At 31.1% G+C, this 12,336-nt stretch overlaps 1 protein-coding gene across 4 annotated transcripts; it reads left to right on the top strand.

Moving 5' to 3' along the window:
• Window positions 1–640: 640 nt before the first annotated feature.
• On the top strand, window positions 641–4,183 carry LOC111700106 (RE1-silencing transcription factor B). 4 transcript variants are annotated; one of them, XM_023470921.1, is made up of 3 exons: window positions 641–1,011; window positions 3,217–3,599; window positions 3,707–4,183. In XM_023470921.1, exons 1-3 carry the CDS (start codon window positions 762–764, stop codon window positions 4,010–4,012), a joined length of 939 nt encoding a protein of 312 aa, XP_023326689.1. In that variant the 5' UTR covers window positions 641–761; the 3' UTR covers window positions 4,013–4,183. The 4 variants fall into 4 exon arrangements, with proteins under 4 accessions (XP_023326689.1, XP_023326690.1, XP_023326691.1 ...); XM_023470922.1 differs by having other exon boundaries at window positions 642–1,011; window positions 3,217–3,598; window positions 3,712–4,183; XM_023470923.1 differs by having other exon boundaries at window positions 642–1,011; window positions 3,217–3,598; window positions 3,715–4,183.
• The last annotated feature ends 8,153 nt before the right edge of the window (window positions 4,184–12,336 follow it).

The following is a 12,336-nucleotide window of genomic DNA, read 5'->3' on the forward strand; positions in this document are numbered from 1 at the left end:
ATCAGGCTGTCAAATAATTGAGTTTAGAAAATTTGAGTTTGTAGTTGATAAAAATTCCTTTGAATCTATTTAGAAAGATAAAGAGATTAGAAAATTTAAAAATTCTACATGAAACTCGGCAATCTGAGCCTAATGCATTATATCGTGTATCGTTATAGAATAAAAATAGACGAACTTGTCATTTTTGTTCATATCAGGATTCAGTTCACTTGTTACCCTGATAGGATGTAAAGGAATGAACACTGCGGCTAGATTAAAGGTTCATAAACAGAATGTGCCTTTAGAATCTTTTTTTCTTGACTATGTCAAAATGGCGAAAAACTAACTTTACGTTTTTTTATGAATTAAAAGATTTTGCTTGTGTTAATTGGAGGTTTTCTAATATTTCTTGTTGATTGGAATTTTTTTTAACCTATTGCATGAGTATCTAATATCTATATAATGATAAATCATTAGAATTAGAGAACAACTGTTCTTCGAATTATTATTCCAACTTTTCCAGTTGAATGTAATCTAAATCTGACTATAATTATCTATTTATTTCGTCTTAAACGGCTGTATTCAAGTATTTGTAAATGGGGGATAAAATACCCCTAAGGATTGACCGTCTCACTAAACCAGTCTAGAGTATAAATACAAGTTGACCGTAGTAATCCCTTAGTTCTTCTCTGAGTCTGAACCCACAGCCTGAACCTAGGTACTCACACTTGACTACACAATCTTCTAAACTTGTTTCAGTCCTTTCAAATAACGGCTCATGAATGGATCTACATAGGACTAAAATTCAAATCAATCTAAACCCGCCAGGGATGAATGGTTTTGAATTTAACATGATCTGTAAGAAAGAACCTGTTAATGAGAACCACCCTGGAGCTTTAATCCAGGATCCTGCTTTCTGTGAAATTGGATCCAGGTGTAAGGATGAGAAGGAGATTAAGGTGGAGGTGGAAGATCCGCTGCAACTTTCCAGGACTGATATCAGGAAGGAGCCTGAAGAACAAACGTTTCCAGGTATATTCTTAAACTATGTAAATCTTCACGTTCTCTCTTTTTCATCAAAAAAGAAGCACCCGCAGCGTTACAGACTTTTAATATTGCAAGAAAGAAAACCCATAAAATGCTTGACATAATTTTTCAACTATTTTACATTATTTATAATTCTTAATAAACAATTCTCATTATCTGCTAAAAAATACGACTTAAAAGAAACATAAACAAACTTTTAGTATTCCTATATTTGCTTTTAGTATTCCTATCATCTGCTTTTGATATTCCTATATCTGCTTTTAGTATTCCTATATCAGTTTTTAGTATACCTATTAACTGCTTTTATCTGCTTTTAGTATTCCTATATCTGCTTTTAGTATTCCTATTATCTGCTTTTAGTATTCCTATATCTGCTTTTAGTATTCCTATATCTGCTTTTAGTATTCATATTCTGCTTTTAGTATTCCTATATCTGCTTTTAGTATTCCTATATCTGCTTCATTATTCTTATATCTGCTTTTAGTATTCCTATATTCTGCTTTTAGTATTCCTATATCTGCTTTTAGTATTCCTATATCTGCTTCATTATTCTTATATCTGCTTTTAGTATTCCTATATCGCTTTTAGCATTCCTATATCTGATTTTATTATTCCTATATCTGCTTTTAATATTCCTATATCGCTTTTGGTATTCCTATATCTGCTTTTAGTATTCCGATATCTGCTTTTAGTATTCCGATATCTGCTTCATTATTCTTATATCCGCTTTTAGTTTTCCTATATCTGCTTTTAGTATTCCTATATCTGCTTTTAGTATTCCTATATCTGCTTTTGATATTCCTATATCTGCTTTTAGTATTCCTATATCTGCTTTTAATATTCCTATATCGCTTTTAGTATTCCTATATCTGCTTTTAGTATTCCAATATCTGCTTTTAGTATTCCTATATCTGCTTTTAGTATTCCTATATCTGCTTCATTATTCTTACATCTGCTTTTAGTATTCCTATATCGCTTTTAGTATTCCTATATCTGCTTTTAGTATTCCTATATCTGCTTTTAGTATTCCTTTATCTGCTTTTAGTATTCCTATATCTGCTTTTATTTTTCAACCTAATTCAAAGAAGTTTCTGTTCATAATTTATCTATAATTTGGCAAAACTTTTGACAGGATTATCATAGAAGAATAAACCTCAACTATATCTATTATAATTTTTATCTTAATTTTTTTTTACTTGTTGCATCTACTTTGACGTATTGAGACAGTTGTAGGACTTTTTTTAAAACAAGCTGAATTTGCACAGATATTAGTAATTGATTATTATATTGTTCAGGCCCGTAGGCAGGATATTTCCAGGGGGGTAGAATAATGCGCGCCGCAGACGATTTTTTTTTAAAATGCTTGGTTTGTTTTTACAGTTGTATATGGTTGTTTTAATTACATTATCAATGTACACTATAAAGACTAACAAGTGTATTTGAGCTTTTATGGGTTACATTTTGGTGTCTGCAACTTTTCAGTTTACATATACAATATACATAAAAAAATGAATGGTTATACTTTAGCTTAAGGAAAAAGTTCATAATTTAAAATCATTGCTTCTTGTCCCTCGGCCTCATCATGATAATGTAAAGATGAATAAAAAAAATAATACTAATTTCTAATATTTAGTTTAAAAAAGTTTATTTATTGACATTGAGACATTCTTAGTGAATTTTTTAGTACTAAAAAAAAACTCTTCTATTTTGACTTAGAATAGATTAGAATTTGGTTTGGGAAGGGAATCAATTCTAACTTGGGCTGTACAATTGATAACAAGATTTTAGAACATTATGAGAAACAATTTCTTTTATATGAGACAAATTCGACATTGCACCTCCTTTCAGAAGAAAGGGGGGTGCACCTGTCCCCTTGATATTGTTGATTTTATATGTTGATTGTACAATAAAACTAGTTTCTAAGCTGTCCCAACTGGTTGTGATTCTACAGTGGGACCCATAAGATGGTGGAATTGAAAGACTTCAATAGAAAGTGATCAATTTTCTCTGTTTAAAATCTACTTATTTCGAGAAATGGGTTTGAATACAGTGCAAAATTTCTGTGTGTTCATTGGACTAATTAAGATCATAAAACTAGTCTAACAGTCGTCTTCCTTTTCATAGTCATATTTGTAGGACTTTTCTATTGACAAATAATACAAGTTTAAAGTCCTTTATTACTTTGTTTAGGTTTGCGGGTAAAACCAGCTAGGAAACGTGTTCCCATACCTAGATGCTATAATTGTGACAAATGCAGATTTTTGACAAGAAACTTCACAGATCTGAAGTATCACATGATAATTGTTCACAAAGTTTTCCTAAAACTGATAAATGAATCTGATAAGGAGAATAATAGTTTCTCGTCGCATCCTATTAATTTCCCAACTTTCCAGCTCCATGCACTCGCTGCACTCACGACACGTGAGGAACCGTACACCGTTCATAAACCTGGAAACACCTCTACCATTGATTTAAAGCCTAAACTGGAAAAAATCATGAAACCGGCGGAGCCAAACATAAGGAAACCCGATTTTCGTTGCAAGAAATGTACCGTTATCTGTCAAACCTCTCAGGGAATAATTATTAAAATTTATGATTTTAAGTTTTTGATTTACAAAATACAATACACTAATTATGGTCATTATGGTCGCTTTAAGTGAAATATTAGATTAATAATTATGTTTTGATGGAGTTAAAACATCATTTGATGTTTGTTCACAATCTCTCCTGCTTCTCCTGTGATCGATGCAGTTTTGTTGCATTACACAATTCCACCTTGTATAGCCACATGAAGAGCAAGCATCTTGGTGTCCGCTATCCATGTGATGAGTGTGACTATCTGGCGACATCACTCTGTCATATAAAGAGGCACAAGCTGAATATTCACAATGGGAGTCGATATCCCTGTAATATATGTGAATATATTGCTAAGGATACATCAAACCTGAGACGACACGTCAGAAAAGTCCACAAAGTTGAGCCGTGAAAACTATAATGTTTATACTGTCACAGTTTTTAAACATTTGATTTCTATTTTTTGTTTTCTACATATTTTATTAAAAGAATAAATTATTGTTACTAGAATAAAAGTACAATACTTTTTTAACCGTGTTAACATAGATGAAATAGTTGGTTGAAATAAATGTTAATATTATTAGAAAAATTAATATTTTTAGAAAAGATATTCTTTGAAATGAATTAAGAAACCAATAATGACGTAATTGAATCAGCATGGCCATTTTCATTTTCTTATAGTAATAGATTAATAAATCAAATAACTAATATTGAATATGATATATAGTCGTTTAATGACTTAATTATATGTGTACTAAAGAACGAAACAAGTTTAAAGTTGCTGGAAACCAGACAGTGTAAACTCCTTACCAGGACCATAGCTAGGAATTTCTTAATTCCATTTTTTTGACCTGAAAACAAAGAGGACAAACTTAATGTTTTGCATAATGTTTTCTTTCCCTTAAGTGTTGTTGAGAAGCTATTTGCATTAAAAAAAATTAGATGTTATAATCACACTCATACATCATGAAACTGTTCAAAATAGATTTTATTTAGAGATTTGTATTAAATTATACATAAATTAATTACTGAACCTTTTTTCATCACAAATAGGCAATATTTATTTTTACTACAGTGAAAGTGGCCTCAAAAGTAATGTAAGTGCCTGTAAAAGTTCAAGCATGAAAATCTTCCATTTTCGCAAAACTAAAATTCGAATTTGAGAAAAACTGAAAGCTTGATGATGAGTAAGTACAAAGAGCTTTACCTAAATTGGCCAGATGAATTATTTAGTTTTAATTATATTAATTATATAATTTCAATTGGTCTTCATTTTGTTACTTTTTGCTGTAAACTGTAAGATAGTTTATTAAAATCAAGCACTCAATTTTTCTTTAATTTAAAGAAAAAATTATCTTTTACACATAATATTGGTAACAAAAAATAGATTTTTTGCCTATTTTCTCCCCTTTTTCCTTCTTTCTTTCAGTTTTCGTTCTCTTCCTTTTTGTATCAGATAATTTGCCCCCCCCCCCCGTCGGTGGAAAAGAGGGGAGGCAAGTGCCCCTATAATTTCTCAACAGAATCTGTCCAGATTCCAAAACAATATCATCCAGAAATCTTTTCCAGGTCTTCAGGGGACACTCATCAGTTATTTTGTATGTATTTGAAAGTTTCACAATTTGATCATCAAGCTTAGTCATAAAACGGGGCTGGATGTATTCCCATTGCTGTTCCTATAAATTGTTTGTACAGTTTACCACCAAATTCAAATATGTTATTTTTTAACCAAATGTCTAGCAGCGCAATCAAAAATGACGTAGGTACAGATTTATCAATTCTGCTTTCAAGAGCTTCTCTACAGAATTCTAGACCATCATCCTGAGGTATATTTGTGCACAATCCTGTAACATCTACAGAGAATAGAATAGAGTTGGCTGGTAAATCATCTTTGTTAATATCTTCAATATACATCTCAAAAAATCTGGAGTATCCTGAAGATAAGATGGGTGTAAGTTGGAAAGGGGATGAAATTTTTAAATAGGTAAATATATACATATAGTCTGACCTACATTCTCTCTAGTTTAGGACAAATTATATTAATTAGTGTAAGGACAAAAACTAATTTAAAAGGTATATATAACAAAGAAGTTGTAAACTCATATATAACAATTGTTGACACGATTGTGTAAAAGACATTTTAGCGAAAACAGAGTAAATTCTACGTAACTACATAATAATTGAATAAAAGGCTTAAATACGTAACACAGTTTTTACATCAAAGGAACTGAGTTTTTGCCAAAAAATAATAATTAGTAATCCCTATATCTTTGCAAACCAATATAGTAGACCTTTAAACTTTGAAATTTGTTGAATCCAATAATTTAAGTTTGAAATATTAAAGATTTTTTGGAAAAAACACAATGTAAAAAACTAGATTTTTAAGTCACGAATAGTTTATGTGTTATGTTAAAAAATATGGCGTCAAACCTTATAGAACTCCAACGTATAGAAAACGCTACGTATAGCAACATGGCGTATTTTCCGGAAGAACATTTTTTATATTTTTGAGAAATTAAATAATCAGTGTAAAGTAGATATAATTTTTATAAAATCCTTTCATTAAATGGTAAAACGGAATTTTATGAAATCATATTCGCATTACTGGAGAACTTTTTAATACTGTTGAGAATTTTTTTTTCTAAAAATAAAACTGTAGATAGCATTTTTATAAAATATTTTTTTAAATAGTAACATGCAAATTTATGTATAACCATATAATCATTCATTTATCATGTTGTCAGTACATAATAAAATCTGGGGGACCTCAAACACAATAGAGAGCAGTACAAATGTACATATTAAAATTATTTGCTCCTTTAATGTCTGGGGTATGTTAAAAAAATAGAAATTATGAAAATGATAATGTTTTACAAAAAGTTTAATTCTCAAAAATATAAAAAAATTTCTCCCAGAAAATACCCCATGTTGCTATACGTAGCTGTTTCTATACGTTGGATTTCTATAAGGTTTGACGCCAATATATTATATTAGTTTGTATTCTACAAATAATATATTTATGAGAATATAGACACCATGTTTATTCGAAGATGTAAAGTTACTCGTGGGCGAAAAGTGCTAAAGACTCCCAAATCTATCTATCTATCTATCTATCTATCTATCTATCTATCTATCTATCTATCTATCTATCTATCTATCTATCTATCTATCTAATCTATCTAATCTATCTAATCTATCTATTTATTTATTTATTTATTTATTTATTTATCTATAGTATACTATATATCTAAATAGCTGTTAGTTTATCTATCAGTATCTATATATCTATTTATGAGGCCCATAGCCAGGGGAGGGGAGGGGGGGGGAATGAAAAATTTGCATTCCGTTCAAAATAGGTTGCTTTTCATGAATAATGGAGATATTGGCATTTCAAACATTATTTTCAAACATTTTAATCATTCTGTATTAATTGCCCGTAACGTTCATAAACCCTCAGAAGAACCTGCAAACTAAAACATTTTTGAAAAGTATTTGTCCTGAGGAGGTAAGACTTTCTGATCGAGCAGTGAGAAGTGGTTAAACTAGGTATAGCTGGTTTAAGTGCGTTCTCTTCGTCGGTCTTTTACATCATCAGCATAACAAAACATTTTCTGTCAACACAATTAGTAAAATTCTACGTAGAAACTAAATTATGAAAATTTATTGTGAAAAGTACAAAGTTCAGTGACCAGGGTAAAAAATGGTTTCAATGAAAATTTATTAAAATGTTCACTGTAACAATAATTTCAAGCTAAAATTACTAGCTCATATGAACAATTTTAAGTTTATTATATAACAAAAAATTCAAGCTAATATTACAATTAGTTTTGTCAAAATGAAAAATTTGTCTGTGCTGGGGGCACTAGGTTTCACTCGGTGATCCTGGGCCCAATTCCACCCCACCCCACTTTACATCCCCCTTGTAAAATTCCTGGCTACGGGTTTGGAGTATCCATAAGTTCATCCATCAAATCTGATATATTTATCTAACTATATATATTCTTATATTTTATAGGTTTATTTTGTTACAAATATTAAACCTCTATATGAGCATAAACATATATACATGTTTCAATATATATTTAGTTTTATCTACAATCCATGCCTTCCTATCTATTCTATATATAGTATAGATATGTATGATATAAAATATGTTCTTTCAGTCGACGTCGTAAATCAATACATTAAGTACATTAAGTACATTAAGTACATTAAGTACATTAGGTACATTAAGTACATTAAGTACATTAAGACGACTTTCTATTTCAATTTTAATTTGTGCCAAGCTTTCAAACAGCTTGGAAACATCATAAAAATTGAAAGAAAAAAAGCTGCTAATTAATTTGTAAACTTTAAATTTGAAAAAAACTTGTTAGAAATCAAAACTTAAATTTAAAAGTCGAATTCTATTGTTTATATAAACGCCGACCAATGTAGTAGATATAAATTATATTAATTGTGATACATTATGATATATTCATCATTCTTTTAAATTTTGATGATTTTTGAGGTTGCACACATGAAAAAAGGAATGGGGGCTTGGGGCAAATATTTTTATTGATCCTGGCCTATTTTTAGGACTGAGCGCATGATATGATTTTCATTTTTCCTATATCTGAAGCAGTTGTACAACTTCTCTAGAACAGTACATAATTTGTTTATCTATTCACTTCATCCTTTATAATTTAAATATGATTTGGTCAATGTATAAATATAAATATTTTAAGTTTATATTTTAATGACGTACCATGAAGTTTCCGGACTTTTCTTTCCATTTTAAGACTAAATTAAAGGCTTGAACCTGTTTTGCCTGGTATAGTGGTTTCTATTACCTTCCCTCTTTTCAATGCCCCCCCCCCTTCAAGGCACGACAGCAACCCCTCCTTCCATTCAAACCAAAAATGAAGCAACCTGTCCCAATTGGGGTCGTTCAGTAATGGCGTACAAGAATTGACCCCATGCATGTAATCCAAATATTACTTATTCTGATTTTTGGAGAAAATTCTTTTTTGTCTACAGAGTTTACGTCCTCGCAATTTCTCTTCTTATTTATGAACGCCACTCTTGCTCTCTTTGTTGCAATTTATGAACAGCCCCTCTCTGTCTACTTCAAGTGACCAACACCAAACTCTGAGTCATACAAAGAACTTCAAAATATTTTTGAGTAAAATTTTATATAATTTTAATAATATGATAAATAAGAATATAAATATTTAATAATTCAATATTAGTTGTTGCTTTTTTTCAGAGGTTTTGAGCGAGGTTCAACAGTTGGTATTTGCGCATGCGCAGTACTATATTTTAACAGGTAGATGTGCCCAGACATGCGCAGAAACTGCAGACAATGTTAGACTGTAGTGGTCCATAAAGTATCTAAACTAAATGATGTAACCATTTAACAGGGAATCCTGGGAAAAATTAAACAGCTTTTGAAAAAATCTATCATAAATGTGCTGAGACTAAAGATTCAAACGCTGTTTTACTAGGGTTAAGACTAGGGCTGGGAGTCGTTTATGAAGAATGATTGTTCTTTCATAAGAATGATCAGAACTACCCTGCTGGAAAATTTCTCTCGATCGGAATTCTGATTTCTGACTTGAGAAATTCCGACTGAGGATTGAGATTGCTCCGCTTTTCATTCTGATCTGTTCCGATCATACTTGAAGCGGAGATCATATAAACAGGGTGGATGAACCTATCAGTTTACCGATCGGTAGACCGACACCGACACCTTGAAGAATTGGATTAAACTGACTAAGATTTGACAAATGAGCACGCTTTTTAGCATACCCTTGTTTTTTATCATTCTTTTTGATTTCATATCAGATGAGATAGTTTGTCTTTTCATCCCCAAAGCTCTTCAGACAGACTGATAAATTACCTTTGATCCGACAATGGAGTCAAATTCCAGCAGCCAACAATTACGGACTAAGAAAAGATTGCTTTTAATCATCCGATGCTGGAGCTCCACGAAAAGACATTTAAGGATGAAAAAAGAGTTCCGATCACATTGGAAAAAAAGAAACGGTGGAAAGAAAGAATAATTTTTAGCTGGGTATCAAGAAAAAAAGAACAGAATGTTGCAAAGAACTCGTTTTTAAAAGTGTTGGAATGGAACAGAATGGATATTAGCTTAAATGAATATTTAAAATCAGGAACACATTCTTGTTATCAGGAATGTGTTCTAAGTCAGGAATGCACTTTAAATCCGAAATGTATGCTAAATCATCTAGAAAGAACTGAAAGATTTTTTTGATTTGATCACCTAAATCCGCCACACTTTCCCAGGCCTACCTCTCTCATGAGGGAGGGGAGATTTAGTTTGAAAGAAATTGTGGTAATGTACCATATTGCGGCTACCAGGTTTAGTGTGAGGTCGGAGCCACTGATTATGAAAGGGGGGGTGCAACGGGGGAACAGCTAATTTTGTCTTTTACATCTTAAACTTTTGATTGTGGTAGGTGGGCGGGTGGGCAAGGGGTAACAGCTGATTTAAAGATCCCTGTTTCCCTCTCTATCCCAACTTCTCTCTCTATATCTCTAAATATCCCTGTTCCCTTTCATCTCTGTAAATATGTTTCCCGCCAAGAAAGAACTTAGTTGAACAGCTGTGCTCTGTCAGCTCTGCTCTGAAATAAAAGAGACAGTAGTCTGCCCATCCAACATCTGTAGTTAGGTAGCCATGGAATGGTAAAAAACTTTTAAAAACAAATTTTTAAACTTTTGATTATTCATAAACCTTCCCTGGGGTCATGTCAGGTCCCACACAAAATTTGAGCCTGATCGGTTCAGCCGTTTTGACATTTATTGGATACAAACAAACAAACAAACAGTCAGACAGACAAGATAGATTGAGTGTCAACTGTATCCTGATTATCTAATGCATCCAGAATTAAATATTTCATTAGTTTACTTAATTTTCTTTATGTTACTTAATGTCTGAAAGATATTTTTAAAATTTAACAGATAAACTAGCTAAGCTTTTCTGTTTTTATTGAAGAATTTCCATATATACATGTTTTTTTTGTCAATTAATGTTAATGTTTCAGACGTTAAGTGGAAGGGAAGGGTTTTGATACATTGTTGGTTATGTCCAACAAGAGGTAAATCTGAAATTTCCAAACCTGAGGAATTTAGCCAGGACAACCCAAAAACAGATGGATTTAGAAAATTTCTCAAGGATTTTTCACTATACCAAATTGTGATATTCAAAACCAGTGTGAAGCCCTGGAGAGCATATTTATTGAGTTTAATGGTCACAGAATGAATTAACTGAGTTAGGAAAGGCTCATTGTGAAGTCCCAAACCCACAACCATAGAATCTGATTATATTGTTGAACTTACATGAAAAGGAGTTTTTTTCAGAGGATGAAGTTCCTGAATAATTAATCAAAAAGTGATCAATCTACTATGGAGAAAATTTGCAACTTAAACAGTCTGGACAGTGGACAGCATATTTATTGATCTTGTCATTACTGTGTGCTTTTTTTGAATGTGGGTAAATTAATAGTTGAAAATTAATAGTTTTTTCATTGTTGGTTTAAGTTGGTTCTGTGTAGTCATCTTTAATTGTTTAATTTCATTTAACCCCAGAGATGCCAGATGTTTGTTTATCATTTGTATTATTGTTTACATTACATTATTGTTTTGTGTATGTTTCTTTGCATGATCTTTGGCGGAGAAAATGAATACTGAATAGATTGGGGTTGTAGCGGGGATCACTTCTAATCACTCATCTATACACTTTTGGACCTTTTCTCTATTCTCTTTATCTTGGAAATGTACAATTATACATATAGTTTCGGGATCATTTAACAGGTAGATACAATTGCTAAAAAGCCTAGCTAAATAGATGTTTTTTGAGAAGTACTGTATCAGAAGAAAATAAACAAAATATTGAAGTTTAGTGTAAAGATACAGATAGAATAAAATATGTGTGTAAAATTATAGAGAATAAGTAATTCAGTGGATAAAAATGTTATTAAGGGACAACCTTTTGGGAGGAATTAGCGAATTATTGTTAATTTGGAAATAAGAGAGACAAAAGAGTATAAAAACCATCATTAGAATCATTCAATAACCTGCAACAGATCATCACATTTTAAAGTCAAAAAAGCTGGTTGGTATTTCAAAAAATATCAAAAATAGTCCATAAATATTTTATTATTTGAACTACAGATCGAAAATTTACTTATTTGATAAGCCCTAGAAAATTAATGTCACTTATTACAGTGAAACCCTTAATAACGAATACATCGAAAGAATTCATCAAATGTCGTATTCTTCACTTTAAGATAATGGAATATTGCAGATATTTAGTTTTTTAATTAAATGATTATATGGAACTCTTTAAAACTGTTCCCACATATTCATGGATATTTATCTATTTTCGCAAATACTGAGATTCATGTAATATAGTATAAAACTCATTGAAAAATTGTCAAGACAACATTTGATAAATTCTTCCGATGTGTTCATTATTAAGGGTTTCACTGTACTATTTGTCAAAATTAAAAATTAATATTTTAAACTAAATTTCCAAAATTTGTTTTAATAAGAGGTCTAATTTTTCTTTGATGACCTGGCCTTGAAGAGTTGGACTAGAGACATGTAACATACTTACCTGCTTATACTCTATGGATAAAATCATTTTATATTATACAAAAATATCCCAATTGGGATAGGGCCGGTTTCTGCATCCAATATACTTGAATGTGTCCTGAGAAGTCTAATGTC

The sequence above is a fragment of the Eurytemora carolleeae genome, unplaced genomic scaffold, assembly GCF_000591075.1.
Source record: "Eurytemora carolleeae unplaced genomic scaffold, Eaff_2.0 scaffold267, whole genome shotgun sequence".
Classification (NCBI taxonomy): Eukaryota; Metazoa; Arthropoda; class Copepoda; order Calanoida; family Temoridae; genus Eurytemora; species Eurytemora carolleeae.